The 14,985-nt window shown below is 40.3% G+C and overlaps 1 protein-coding gene across 3 annotated transcripts in view; it reads left to right on the top strand.

Moving 5' to 3' along the window:
• The window catches only part of PTPRM (protein tyrosine phosphatase receptor type M), a 768,668-nt gene that overhangs the window by 598,079 nt on the left and 155,604 nt on the right, over window positions 1–14,985 (top strand). For all 3 annotated transcript variants that reach the window (XM_081252728.1, XM_081252729.1, XM_081252730.1), the window contains one exon: window positions 14,525–14,676. In XM_081252728.1, coding sequence (XP_081108854.1) covers window positions 14,525–14,676 — 152 coding nt within the window. The remainder of the gene's footprint in view (window positions 1–14,524; window positions 14,677–14,985) is intronic.

Below are 14,985 nucleotides of genomic sequence, written 5' to 3'. Positions count from 1 at the left end.
TTACAGAGACTTTTCACGTAATTGTTGTAGTTCTCTACATCGTTAAAAGAATGAAACGCTGAGCATTCTCTCTGTGACTCAGGGAGCAGAACATTCCTTTGCACAGCCACCAAAGCAGCCCAAAGTCACAAGTTTGAAAAAGAAATGTGCATGTGACTGAGGATGATTTGGGCTGTTTTTGCTGTTCCCCTCACCCCCAGGAGTCCTAACTGTTCACACTGCTCAAGCCAATACCCCACACAATACGAACTGTGATTTATGTCAGCTGCCATATAAGTTTGCTGTCATGCCATTTAATGGGGAGGTAGGTGTTTTATAAATTAAGCAAAGCCATGAATCTCTTCTGTGTATATAGCCTATGCAAGGGAAGCTTTCAAATACCTCCTACCTGCGTCCCTTCCCCCTTAACTCTTTGATGTGTGTGAAGAAACGCCATAGCACGACACAGACAGGTCATTATGTTTGAATTAGTTGGGAGTGGGGAGGGGAATGGCACTATTTCTCTTTGCTTCAGAAATCGAAAGAAAATGCAGTACCTGCTGGATACATCTCCCCTGAAAGTTGCCGGCACTGCTCACAAGACAGCTCCCAGATAAGCAGAGAGCTTCTCTAATGATTAAACCAGATTTTTCTAAAATGCTAATTAGCTAGAGAAGGATAATTTGAAAGTCTGTCATACTTTGCAGGAAATGTCTTTCATGTCTGTGTTATTTGCTCCTACGAATCACGCAACCATCACCTGAGTTGGCTCAGTTTCTCACTTTTTATTTAAATCATGTGACTCTTCAGTCACAAGAAAAGAGGGAAGACCATTAATGAGGAAAAGGAGAATCCCCTTTTTGGGATGAAGTACTCAATTAAAAGGAAGGCTATTTTTCTATTTGTTGAAATCAGCTTCATTGTTACTTTTGAGCTCTGCATTTGGAACAGTCACTTCAGTGGCCTCGTATGGCAAGTGCATCTCAATTCACTTTTCTATGAATTTCCTTTGAAACATGGAAAACCCCAATTATCGCTATGAAAGTTAGTTCTGACTCTGAGCTTGTCAAGCTAGAGGTCTTGGTCAGAATGTATTGAGAAAAATGAATTAAAGGGTTGGAGACCTGGCTATCGTTCTGGTCACCTAGCCTTTCGTAGGTGCGTCTTCATTCATAACATGGGCTCACGTGTTCCACCCGCCCTCACTTGTTGAATAAGCCATTCATCCTGTGGAATCTCTGGCGTTCTGAGCTTTGCTGACCTGTTCTTGGTGTGTCATCTCAGGTGCCTTTCACCATCTGTGCTTACTGTGATCTGGGTGAGAGAGGGAGGCTGGATCAGATTCAGGCTTCTTGTTTTGGTAGGAACTGCTTGTGATCGTGCTTTTACTTCCCATCACGCTGCATCGGGAAGCACGTAATGCTCAGATTGATTGGCGGGTGGTGGTTTCACCAACCTGATCCATTCATTACAAAGTTCCACTTCAGCCTTTCACTTAATGGCTTTTTAAGCTACTGATGATGATTGCCTAGATCTATTATTTTATTAGGGGTTTCAAAATGGTGACATCCTAATTCCATCACTCCATCCATATTTATTAAGTGCCATCTCGGCTCAAATATTTGGTTATCCTGAAATACAATTCTTACAGGAAACTCGAGATAAACGTTTAATTCATTCCCTTTATTTTCTAGTTTCAGAATGAATTGGTGTCATAACAACTTTATACAGTAAGCAGTAGTACCATTATGGACTCAGGGATTTTTACCTATTTAATTTGTTTGAATGCTTTACAATAACTAGTGTTTGCATGTTGAGAGCATCTCCTCTTTGGCCAGGAGGAGCCCCTTCAGGTTGTCTCTTGTGTTCTTTGAACATGACTCCAGAAATCTTTGGAGCTTCCCTACTTTCTGGTCCAACAGGATGGTCTCAGCTAATCTTATTCATTGTCTGCCCCATGACTGGGATCAGCCATTTCTGCAGGAAATCTTGGGGGTTTTAGTAGGCAGTGGCACTTAGAGAATACATTCTGGCTTCAGAGGTGCTCATTGAACCTGGTTGCTTCTAGACCTACGTCAGCTACTTTCACCACCATCTTAAACCCTCTTGTCTGCTTATCTTTTTGCCGCACCTGAGAAGCCAGCATCTAATTCATCCTCTTTGTCACTAGGAAGAGAAAGAGCACCAGGTATAATAAAGTATAGGAGAATATCTTTGTAACCTCAGGGTAGGGAATGCCCTAAAACCATCATGGACATAATCATAAACTTTTGTGTACCAAAGGACACCATAAACAAAATTTTAAAACAAGCTATAGAAGAAAATATTCTTAATATTTATATGTCGAAGCACTAGTGGCCTAACTGTAAAAAAATATCTAGACATCAGTAGGAAACGACAAACCCAAATGTACAAATGGATATAAAATATACATAGGCGGGCCTCCCTGGTGGCGCAGTGGTTGAGAGTCCGCCTGCCGATGCAGGGGATACGGGTTCGTGCCCCGGTCTGGGAGGATCCCACATGCCGCGGAGCGGCTGGGCCCGTGAGCCATGGCCACTGGGCCTGTGCGTCCAGAGCCTGTGCTCCGCAACGGGAGAGGCCACAGCAGTGAGAGGCCCACATACCGCAAAAAGAAAAAGAAAAAATATATATATATATATATACATAGGCAACTTACAGAATACCAACGTGTGGCTAAGTGACATTTGAAAATATATTCAACCTCACACATAATCAGTTATATACAAATCTACGCAATATGAGATGCCATTGTTTTTCCCATCAGATTGGCAAACATTTTTAACTGATATCAAGTGTTGGTGAGTATGTGGGAAAACACAACTTGCTAAATATGATAATTTAGTACAACTTTGGTGTTACTTTTGAGATTTCATTTTAATTTTGAAAAAAATTCCTCTGTCTCCCATCAACCCCCGCTGCCTCAGACACACATACATAATAAATAAATAGCATATAAAGGCAAGATTATTTGCTTCACATTTCTAATAACAAGTAAGAACCTTTTGCTACCAGTGTACCAAAGTACTAAAGTAAATGTAGTTTGCTTTGCCTTTATCTGTAAAAAAGAGAAACTTACAAATTCAGAATCAGAGGTAAAAAGTTTTAAGTGTGATTTTTGTACCTTTCCATGGGGAAAAGAATATTTTTGTCAGTAAAGTGACCACAGTTTAGAATAAGTTAAGAAAACATACGCCTGGATTGGGAAGAGTGGTTGATAGATAAATGGATTTTTAGAAAGGCCCAATGGCCAGTCACATGACCATAGGGATGCCTGTAAGTAATGAAATATTAAAGCTGGTGCTTCTGCAGCCATCTCTCTCAGTTGCTGTGTTCCACACAGGTTGCTAGAGCCCCAAAAGAAATGGGTTGTATTTGCCCCTGAATAAATTAACCAGCAGCTGTATTTTACACTTGGAATAGAAAGATTTTGTGAAAATTTTTCATTCTATATGTTTATGAGCTTCTTGGATACTTAGTTCTGCATATCCAAGGGGTCACCTGGATTTTATGATAATGTCCCTGGTTAATTCGGAAACAGAACACACAGTTTTCTTGTTTATTGGACTCTGATTTCCCTGCGTGTTGACACCAATGGCTTGCTCTGTTTTTCATAGACAGGCATTCCAATTTTTTAGTGAACTTAACAAACTTTGTCAAGAGGAAACTGGAGGTACTATTCCGATATGACACGTGTTAAAAATTCCTCTCTTTCTCACTCGTATTTATAGTCTGATGGAGGATCAACAGTGTACCAATTTAGTCTTGCGGCAGAGGGACATTTTTGAAACCATTAAATCTCAAGATAATGTGCACACACAGAATTCGGCCACATAAGCTGACTGTGAGTGGGGACCCGCTTGCACTAATGTCACTTTATTCCTATTTTGCTCTGTTGTGGATTTTACCCGTTTCCTATTTTCTGTGCCATCGCTGGTTCTAGTCCCTGTGGATTCATATTGCCCCGATGCGAGAAATAAGACTAAACAAAGTATTACTAAGATTGACAGATACTGCATCTATTATTTTTACTACTGGCTTTTTTCAATGTTTCAAAGTCTTAGGCTGATCTGGGAAATTACAGTAGGCGCTCGTATGAGCTGTGAGTTACTCCCGAGTGGAAGATGTGTGTGTCAGGAGAGCAGAGTGTGTGTGTGTTCATTGGTCCTTGCTGCAGCCTGTTTTTGGATGAGGCCAGCTTAAAAACATCACCAGACAGTTATAAAACAAGCGCTCTCACCCTCCGGGCCAGATAGAAAATGGGGGAAGGTATGGGGAAAAGTTGGGCTCTCAAGGAATTTCTCTTTGGTAGGAAAGGTAACCAGGGAGGTGGGGAAGATGCCCAAGCAGATAGGAAAAATGGGGGAGAGTGATAATTAAGTGCATTTCAGGACTGACCCAGCAGCTTTTCCTCCAAGGCTGTTATAGGGATAATGTTAAGTTCAAGTTACCCAAAAAAATAGTTGTGTTTTTTTTTTCCAATTCCTCTTTTATCACTTAGAAAAATACATCTACATCCATGTTTTGTGTTTTCAAACTGGCAGGGTCCTTTTCATTCTTTCCACAGACTGAAAAGCTATAGGATTGAGCCCTGAGAAGTGCAGGTCAATTCCAAGTACTGACCCAGAGACCTTTAGCTTCATTAGCTGTGCATCAGAGTCACTGTCTCTCTCTGTCTCTGTCTCTCCCTCTCACACACAAATATGTTCATCCCATATTTTTATAATTAGGAAACAATATTATGATTAATCAGATAATCAGAATAAGAACAAATTGAAATATTTGTTGAATGCCTACCACAGGCCAGTATAGTTCTAGGACAGGGCATATACAGCAAACAAAAGAGGCAAAAGCCTTGCCGTCATGCAGCTGATGCTAACATTTGCCAAGACACATGGTGAAATACCCTTGGGCTGAGAATAAAAACAATGTTCCCCAACCATATCCAGATAATGTTTTCCAGTCAGAGGTTCCTTTGAAACTCAAGGGTGAGGAAAAGTTTTATCCCTCGAACACTCTACGGTTAAAAAGCTTTAGGTACTTGGACTCCCTCCAGAAAATAACAGATTCTATTCTTAATTCTGTTAATTCCAAAAATAAAACATAGGATATTGGAATTATTTTGTTCCCACATGAGTCCATGAATTTTCTTGCAATAAATAACACGTTCCCAATCCCTTTATTTATTGTAATTTGTGATAATAACTGTCATCATCAGAGTCATACAAAAGATATACACATCATGATTTTGAAGTGATCCTGGATTGTAATACATGTAGTTTCAACTTGTTTTCAAAGAAAGTCAACCTTTTCCAGATATTTCCTTTACAACTTCTAAGTTTGAGAAAGACTAATTTTTCATTAAATTTGTATAATATAACTCTGTTATTTGAGCCTCTTCAACATGAAATGCTCATGGTTATGGTATGTGTACATGGGTACAAAGAGAGATCCTGACAGCTACTAGCCTAAGAGGTCCACAGGGTTCTTCTCTTCTCTTGGCTGGTGTGTGTTCCTTGCAGACACCCTGACTGGTCAGTGGAGCATTCTAGGGCATCTTTGCCTCTAGGTAACCCAACATAAAGCTGTAGCCTTAAGTAATATGTTAATAAAATCGGCCCCCACTTCTCAGTTGCAGGGGAGGAAGGCCAGTGTCGAAGGCCCCCTCTCAGTCTGCCTGAGGCAACTCCAGCCTATAAATTTATCTCATCACAGGGTCAAGAGGTAAACTCTGAAAAAGAGACCCAACCAAGATCAAAACCCTGACTTGTCTCAACGTGAAACTCTATTCTTTGTGATTAACACGCGCCATGTTCACTAGTCAGTGAGAACCAGAAGGCAGCTGGGTGGGGAATGAGTGTGTCCATAGCGCTGTGTCTGCAAGACATGGACGCAGTGGTTTCTTAGGTGATGATACAGTGAGCAGCGAAGTTAGAAGAACACTCTTATGTTGGTCGTTGGCCACAAAGTCCCAGCTGGCAAAGAAAACTAGCCTTTATTTTCTGTGTTCAGATTTAAGCAACCAAGAAAGTTTTCTTAGTGAGGCCAATAACAGTCTCATGGAGATGGTTTTATCTCAACACAGGAGACGATGCCAGAGGTCTAGAATTGTCTGGCCATATGTTCTTGGGAAACTTGACAACACTGTGCCTCAGTTTCCCTCTCTCTAAGATTGGGATAACAATAGTAATCTCCTCACTGGGCTGTTGTGAGAATTAAGAGTTAATGAATGTAATGTGCCTGGTTTATCTCAAGTCCTACATAAGTTTTTGTAATTATTATCCTCTTTGTTTTCCTATTAACTGTTATAGAGCCACTTCTTCTGCGTTGAAAGTATTTAAAATGTCGGATCATCTTCTTTTCCTTTTCCTTAAAATTCTGCCTTTAAAAACAACATCATCTGGTAGTTCTGACAGATCCATCTTTACGGGGACAGCCCCCTATTCACTGAGGTTTATTCAGCTGTATCTTGGCAATTTGGTATAATGTATGCATTCTCTGACTCAACCAATATCTACTTCATCCCTACTGTGAGAAAAAATTAAGTACTTCTCCATTCCAGCTTCTGCACCAGTCCTTAACTAAGTCGAAGCACACACTTAATTGTAGAAGCCAGGACCAGAAAGCCATTTGCCTTTTCCTTCTTATGTCTATATGCAATTTGCAAATCCTCGAGTTTTGCCTTCCCTGTAGAATTTTAAATGACAGATCATTTAAGAATGAAGATACCTTTTTTATAGCCAACTACTGATCTTCAGGTCAGTGTTACCAAGTCCTTTGTTGATCATGATCTTTGTTGGCATAACCCAACATGGCAGGGTCTCTATTAGGGTTGGGAGTGGGGCCAGTCAGGCTCGTTGGGGAACTGTGTCCTATAACCCTGAGTTGCAATAAACCAGGAGCTGACTAGGGTCCAAATTGAGATTGACCTTTGGATTCCTTCCCCTTGAATCTGCTTGGTGCACATGGCAAACATGCCCTTCCACCCTGATCCTCTGACAGCTGCCACTCAGTTCAGATTCAGGGAGGAAAAGAAGAGGAGGAGTTATTTCTGCTTTCCTCCCAACCATGCTGCACTTGGGTCTCCTAACTGGTGGCCACTGTTCTGCGGCTCTTCCTCCCATAGGACACGATGCTGAAGATATTATTCTTCACCATGTTTTCTTTACTGGCTCCAAGTCATGCCTGTCACATAGTTAATAACTTGCCAAGGAGTTTTCTTCCAACTCCCTTGCCCTTGTTCCTTGTTTTTTATTTTTATGCCAGGAAAGAAATACAAAAGAAATGTTGGAATAGAATAAGCATGAAGGGCCATCCTTTTAATTTGAATTCATCCCACATTTCTTTCCTTCTCCTCTTTTGTTCTAGTTGGGAACTTTAGGGCTCTAACTGTCTTTTTTCTCCCTCTTAATTTTTTTCCAGGCAGTATTGCAGTGTTTTTTTAATAGACTTTATTTTTTAGAGCAGTTTTAGGTTTACAGCAAAATCAAGCAAGAAGTACAGCAAGAGAACAGAGAGTTCCCATATACACTCTGCCCCACACACACGGCTTCCCCCTCTGTCAACATACTGGACCAGAATTGTACATTTGTTGCAACTGATGACACGTCATTGTCACCTGAAGTACATAGTTTACATTAGGGTCCACTTGGTGTCATATGTACCATAGTTTTTAACAGCTGAATAATGACATACCCACCATTATAATATCATACTGCCCTAAAAATCCTCTGTGCTCTGCTTAGTCATTCCTCCTTCCCTGCCTGGAAAACCCTGATCTTCTGTTTTTAATTGAAGTATAGTTGATTTACAGTGTTGTGCTAATTTCTGCTGTACAGCAAAGTGGCTCAGTTATGCACATACATACATTCATTTTTTATATTCTTTCCATTATGGTTTATCCCAGGAAAACACTGATCTTTTTATTGTCTCCATAGTTTTGTCTTTTCCAGAATGTCATGCAGTTGGAATCATATAGCAGGAAGCCTTTGCAGATTGGCTTCTTCACTTGGTGATATGCATTTATGTTTCCCCCATGTCTTTTACAGCTCGATTGCTCATTTCTTTTCAGTGCTGGATAATATTTCATTGTCTGAATGGACCACAGTTCATTTATCCATTTGTCTATTGAAGGACATCTTGGTCACTTCCAAGTTTTGGCAATTATGAATATAGCTTTTATAAACATCACTGTGCCATTTTTATGTGGACAAAAGTTTTCAGCTCCTTTGGGTAAATACCAAGGAGCATGATTGCTGGATCATATGGTTTCTATTCTTTTGAACTTATTAAGGTGTGTTTTATAGCCCAGAATGAGCTCTATCTTTGTGAATATTCTCTGTGAACTTGAATATGTGTTCCAGTATTGTCGGATGAAGTATTCTATAGATGTCAGTTATTGATATATCAGGTTGATAGATGATGCTGTTGAGTTCAGCTATGTCCTTACTCATTATCTGCTTTATGAATCTGTCCATTTCTGGTCGAGGGGTGTTGAAGTCTCCAATGACAGTAGTGGAATCATCTATTTCTTCTTGCAGTTCTATCCAATTTTTCTTTTTCACATAGTTTGATGCTCTGTTTTTGGGCACATACACATTAAGGATTGTTATGTCTTCTTGAGAATTGACCCCTTTATCGTTACCTAATGCCCTTCTTACCCCAGATAACTTTCCTTGCTTTGACATTTGCTTTGTCTGAAATTTAAAAAGCTACTCCTGCTTTCTTTTGATTACTCTTAGCAGGTTGTAACTTTCTCCATCCCTTTACTTTTTTTTTTTTTAAGCAAACACTGTTTTCTTTCTTTTAATATTTATTTTATGTATGTATTTATTTATTTATTTGGTTGCACCGGGTCTTAGTTGCAGCATGTGTGCTCCTTAGTTGTGGCATGTGAACTCTTAGTTATGGCATGCATGTGGGCTCTAGTTCCCTGACCAGGGATCGAAGCTGGGTCCCTTGCATTGGGAGCTTGGAGCCTTAACCACTGCACCACCAGAGAGGTCCCTGCATCCCTTTACTTTTAATCTACATGTATCTTTATTTTTAAAGTGGTTTTCTTCTAACAACAGATTAGTCGGGTCTTGCCTAAAGTTAGCAATAAACATTTACAGCCAAATCAAGTCCACTTGCAAATAACACTATACTGCATCACAGTTAGTGTAAGTACTTTAGAATAATGAAATATGCCTAATTCCTCTGCCATGTCCCTTGATTCATTCTGTCATTCACTTCACTCATACATAAACTATAACCATCAACAATATTGTCACTGTTATTATTTTGAACAAACTGTTATTTGTTAGATCAATTAAGAATAAGCAAAATAAAAGTTTTTATTTCACTTTCATTTATTCCTTCTCTAATCCTCTTCTTTATGTACATCTCCTTCTGATCTATGTCATTTTCCTCCTTTCTGAAGAACTTCTTTTAAGATTTCTTGCAAGGCAGGTCTACTGGCCACAAATTCCCTCTATTTCTTTCTTTCTTTATTTTTTATTGAAGTATAGTTGATTTACAATATTGCATTAATTTCTGCTGTACAGTAAACTGATTCAGTTATACATATATATACATTCTTTTTTATATATATTCTTTTCCATTATGATTTATCACAGGATATCCTCAATTTTTGTCTGAGAAACTTTATTTTTCCTTCAGTTTTGAAGGCTAATTTCACATGGTACAGAATTCTAAGTTGGTGGTATTTTTCTCTCAACAGTTTAAATATTTCACTCCACTCTCTTTTTGCTTGCATGGTTTCTGAGAACAAGTCAGGTATAATTCTTATCTTTGCCACTCTATAACTAAGGTTTATTTTTCCCCTTGGGCTTGTTTCAACATTTTTTCTTTATCTTTGACTTTCTGAAGTTTGAATACGCTAGGTGTAGAATTGCTGGTATTTACCCTTCTTGATGTTCTTTGAGCTTCTCAGGTCTTTGTTTTGATGTCTGACATTAACTGGGGGAAATTCTCAGTCACTCTTTCTTTGGATAATAGAAATAGTGACTTCTCTTTCTTCCTTTCTCCTTCTGGTTTCTCACTGTATACACGTTACACCTTTTTTAGTTGTCCCAAAGTTTCAGGATATCCTGTTATCTTGTTTTACAGCCTTTTTTTCCCTTTGCTTTTCTGTTTTGGAAGTTTCTATTGTCATATCCTCTGGCTCAGAGAAACATTCCTCAGCCATGTCCATTCTCCTAATGGGCCCATGAAAGGCATCCTTTGTTTTTGTTGAAGGTTTTTTTTTTTTTTATCTCTAGCATTTCTTTCTGATTCTTAGAATTTTTCATCTCTCTGCTTTTGTTTTCCATCTGTTCTTGCATGTTGTCTACTTTTTCTATTAGAACCTTTAGCCTATGATTCATAGTTATTTTAAATTCCCAGTCTGATAATGCCAACATCCCTCCCATATGAGCCTTATTCCAATGCTTCCTCTGTCTCTAAACTGCATTTTTTGCCTTTTAGTATGCATTGTAATTTTTTACTGATGTCCAGACTTGATGTACCAGGGAAAAAAGACTTCTGCAAATAGGTCTTTAGTAATGTGATAGTAAGGTGTTGGGGGAGAGGAGGTGACCTATGATTGGGTCTCAACCTGTTAGTGAACTTGTGTCCCTGAGCTGTGACCTGCACAGGTGCTTCAGTGCCCCCACCTTGGGTGGACAGGATGGCTGGAGACAGCTGGATTTGGATATTTTCCTTCCCCCAACAGATTCCGCCTTCCTCAACCATCTAGTAAAATAGTATTCTTGAGGGCAAGCCCTTTTAAAAAGCACAGAATGCTCTGGGTGTATTTCAAAATGTCTACTTCCGCCGCCCCCACCCCACTCCTGCTGGAAGCCCAATTTTTTCCTCCAGTCTTTACTTTGAGAATGAGGTAGGGTTCCTGGAGATAAAATTCAAAAAGGCGTAGGGTACCCCTAAGTGTGGACGCCCTTGGAGTTTTTAAGTCTCAGACTTGTCCATACTGACCCTCCAATAATTCAATTCTAGTTTAGGTTTATCTACCCCAGTGATGATTCTCACACAGATTTCTGCTCATGGGTTTCTGCTCTGGTGAGTTGTGATTCTCTGTATCCGCCTGTTTGTCTCTGTAATTTGGGGGGCACTGGTTTGCCCTGTGACCTCAGTTATCTGACAGGTTAGAAGGAGTTGTTGATTTTCCGTCTCTTCAGCTTTTTACTTGTTGTTAGGACAGAGTGATGACCTCCAAGCTCCTTACATGCCCGACCATAAACCAAAAGTCCTCTCTCTAATTTTTTATGCTCCACTTTTAGGTGTTGGTAGGAACATTTTTAGTTGTTGTTGTTACTAAGGGTCTTTGAGATTCATTTAATCCAAATTTAGAGATTTGAGATTGAAATATCTCAGGCAAACCATTTGTTTAAAAATCAAAATGGAAAATAAATTTATTTGTGTCTTTAGATAAAATTGCAAAGAAAATTGCCTCCACTTCAGGAGTTTCCCTGCACAAAACACTATTTCATTAAGTTCACAATGTTTTTCTGACAGTTTTTAAAGTTTTCTTTAAAATATAAAATATAGATCTGAAACACAAAGTGCAAAAGAGAAATAGATAGGAGAAAAAGAGAAAGAGAATAAATTTCAATTTATCCACACTTATTCCCAACTCTCAATTCTAAATCTCACCTTCCTCAACCATCTGTAATTATGGACGATAGCATTTAGCTGTGCATGAGGACAAATCAAAAATCCCAAGCAATGACTCAAAACCTCCGTGACCAAGCAAGCTACTTTTGATTAGGAGGTTGCAGAAAAACTGTCTTTTCTAATGCTTCGGTGTAATAATTGTTAATTCGATGAACAAGCATATTTAATACCACCTGCTTTGTGTAAAGCGTTGACTAGGTGCTAGTAAATTAATCCTGCTTTTTTCAATTCATAATATTTAGTTATGAGGTGATAGAGTATTCACGTTTGAAAGCAACTTGGTGATAATTATAATGTAACTTGTAAGGAAATGTAAATTAGTGAAATACTTTACTAGATACAGCACATTGTTCTAGAATGGGTACCTTTGGGGTCAAGGGAGATCTGGGGTGCAATTCCAGCTCCACCATTTGGACAACTTAAGTCCTTGAGACTCAGTTCCTCCACCTATAAAACAGGAAGTAAGAATAGCTCTTACCAGGTTACTAGGATTAAATGAGAGAACACTTGCAGAGCACTGCCATACAGTAGTCATGTATCATACGTCAGTTTCCACTCCCTTCCCTTCCAACACAATTAAGTTTCTAAGTGCTGTATTAGTGGGGAGCAGAAGTGTCCACAAACATGCTTTGTTTGGGCCACATAGTCTTTTAAATTTTTAATTTGAATTATTTGACAATACTTAGAATTCAGATAGTTCCTATAAAATCTGGATTTCTGGTTTCTCCTGCAATTTACAATGTCTGCGATCTTTATGGGGCATCCACCCTCTGGAGCTGAGAGACTGTCTCCCCTTCCGTTACTCCAGTGCCCACCACTCCTTATCGCCTTAGACCTGCTTCACTGCCTTGCAGTACCTGCCTGGCCCCCAGTGAGACATTTGTGTCTGTGGTCAAAGGGTGAGGTTAATGCAGGAAGGCTTGCTGAGGACATGGGAGCCATGTTTTGAAGGTTCACGGACACAGAGTATATGCTTAATGGACATGAGCTTAAAGCTGTGGCTCTCCAACTGGACCTCTGCTGGATTTGAGCAGGTTCTCATGAGTCCTTAATGGGCTTCTTTTGTGCTTAAGGAAGATCAGCAGTGGAGTGTGTAGCGTGACATCACTGAAATTAGTTCACACATGGAGGATTAGAGAGGAGAAAGATCTTTCCAGTACAAGCTTGGCTTTTATTGGAGCACACATCCCCCCTCCACCACCACCTCCCACCAGCAGTAAGAAGCACTTTCACTGTCATTTCCTAACCTGTAAGGATTAGAGAAACACAAGCAAGAGAAGACAAAGAGGGAAGTCTGGCGAACTTGACTAGGTCTCTCTTCATAGGCAAAACAAAAGAAAATATTGGGGCAATTATCTGCAGTCCAAAGCAAATTAAAGAAATTCCAGCAAGGGGGGATGTTTTGCCTGAATGATGGTGCTAATTATCTCGGTCCTCTACTTTAGTGATCCTGGGGAGACCTGGCTTAAGAATGCTTTTCCAGTGAGCTGGCAGACGCAGAAGTGGAGAGCAAATGTACTGTTGTAACTGCAGCTGTGGGTCTGGAGCCAGTGCTGCCTCTATCCAGAACACCTGTGGAGAACATCCAAGCCTAGATTCTGCCCCTTAGACTAGGGTGATTGGCTGGAAAAAAGGGGGTTCTGGAGAAGATGACCAGCATCCACACGCTGGCACCCAGAGGAGCCATGCCAGCTTCCTTTTCAAAACCTTTACAACTTTTTTTGTAAATGCATATTTTTTTAATTTTTATTGAACTATAGTTGACTTACAATGCTTTGTTAGTTTCAGGTGTACAGCAAAGCAATTCAATTTTATATATACATGTATTATATATATATATGAATATATATAAGAATATATATTCTTTTTCAGATTCTTTTCCCTTATAGGTTATTACAAGATATTGAGTATTGTTCCCTGTGCTGTACAGTAGGTCCTTGTTGTTTATCTATTTTATATAGTAGTGTGTATCTGTTAATCCCAAACTCCTAATTTATCCCTCCCTCTCTTCCCCTTTGGTAACCATAAGTTAGTTTTCTATGTATGTGAGTCTACTTCTGTTTTGTAAATGAGTTCATTGGTATCATTTTTTTAGATCCCGCATATAAGTGATATCATATGATATTTGTCTTTCTCTGTCTGGCTTACTTCACTTAGTGTTACAATCTTGAGGTCCGTCCATGTTGCTGTAAATGCCATTATTTCATTCTTCTTTATCGCTGAGTAATATTCCACTGTATATATGTACGACATCTTTATCCATGCATCTGTCAGTGGACACTTAGGTTGCTTCCATGTCTTGGCTATTATAAACAGTGCTGCTATGAACACTGGGGTACATGTATCTTTTTGAATTATGTTTTTCTCTGGATATCTGCCCAGGAGTGGGTTTGCTGGATCATATGGTAGCTCTATTTTTAGTTTTTTAAGTAACCTCCATATTGTTCTCCATAGTGGCTACATCAACTTACATTCCCACCAGTGGTGTAGGAGGGTTCCCTTTTCTCTACACCCTTTCCAGCATTTACTGTTTGTAGACTTTTTGACGATGGCCATTCCGACCGGTTTGAGGTGATACCTCGTTGTAGTTTTGATTTGCATTTCTCTAATAGTTGGCGATGTTGAGCATCTTTTCATGTGCCTTTTGGCCTGAGGGGGGTTTTCTGAGGACAGGCAGGAGATGGGTCTCCTCTGCACGTCTGCAGCTGGCAGAGAACCTGCCATCTAGAAGGCATCACGAGACACTGTTATGGATGAATACCATTAATTCCATACAAGTGATTCCCGAGTGTTGGTCAGTGCACCTTTTCCATCCTCACGCGTGTCTGCATAATGAACTCTCTGTCCCAAGGAAACTGGCCAGGAAGCGGAAGGAGACGATGAGCAGCACGCGGCAGGAGATGACGGTGATGGTGAGCTCCATGGACAAGAGCTACGCGGAGCAGGGCACCAGCTGCGACGAGGCCTTCTCCTTCATGGACACGCACAACCTCAACGGGAGATGTGAGTGCCGCGCGGGGCCTGCCTTCAGGGCAGCTCTTGGGTTTCCAGGATTCCACGTGGTGCTGGGGGTTAGGAAACAAAACCTCCCAGAGAATTCTTAGGCCCTGTTGGTTTCTCCAGTCCCTTCAGATGATCCTGGACACGTCCCCACGTGCCACGGTTGCTTAGGAACAGTGGTGTGGGCGGGGTGACGGGACCGGAGCAGACCGCATGGGCAGCCAGGGCCACGTTTCTGTAAAGACCCGAGAGCAGTGACATGGAGGCTTCCCTCCTCACCCAGAGGAAGGCACCTGCTTCTCACCATCCCTG

The sequence above is a fragment of the Mesoplodon bidens genome (assembly GCF_964165515.1).
Source record: "Mesoplodon bidens genome assembly, chromosome: 13".
Classification (NCBI taxonomy): Eukaryota; Metazoa; Chordata; class Mammalia; order Artiodactyla; family Ziphiidae; genus Mesoplodon; species Mesoplodon bidens.
This window is presented reverse-complemented; position numbering and strand designations above follow the sequence as displayed.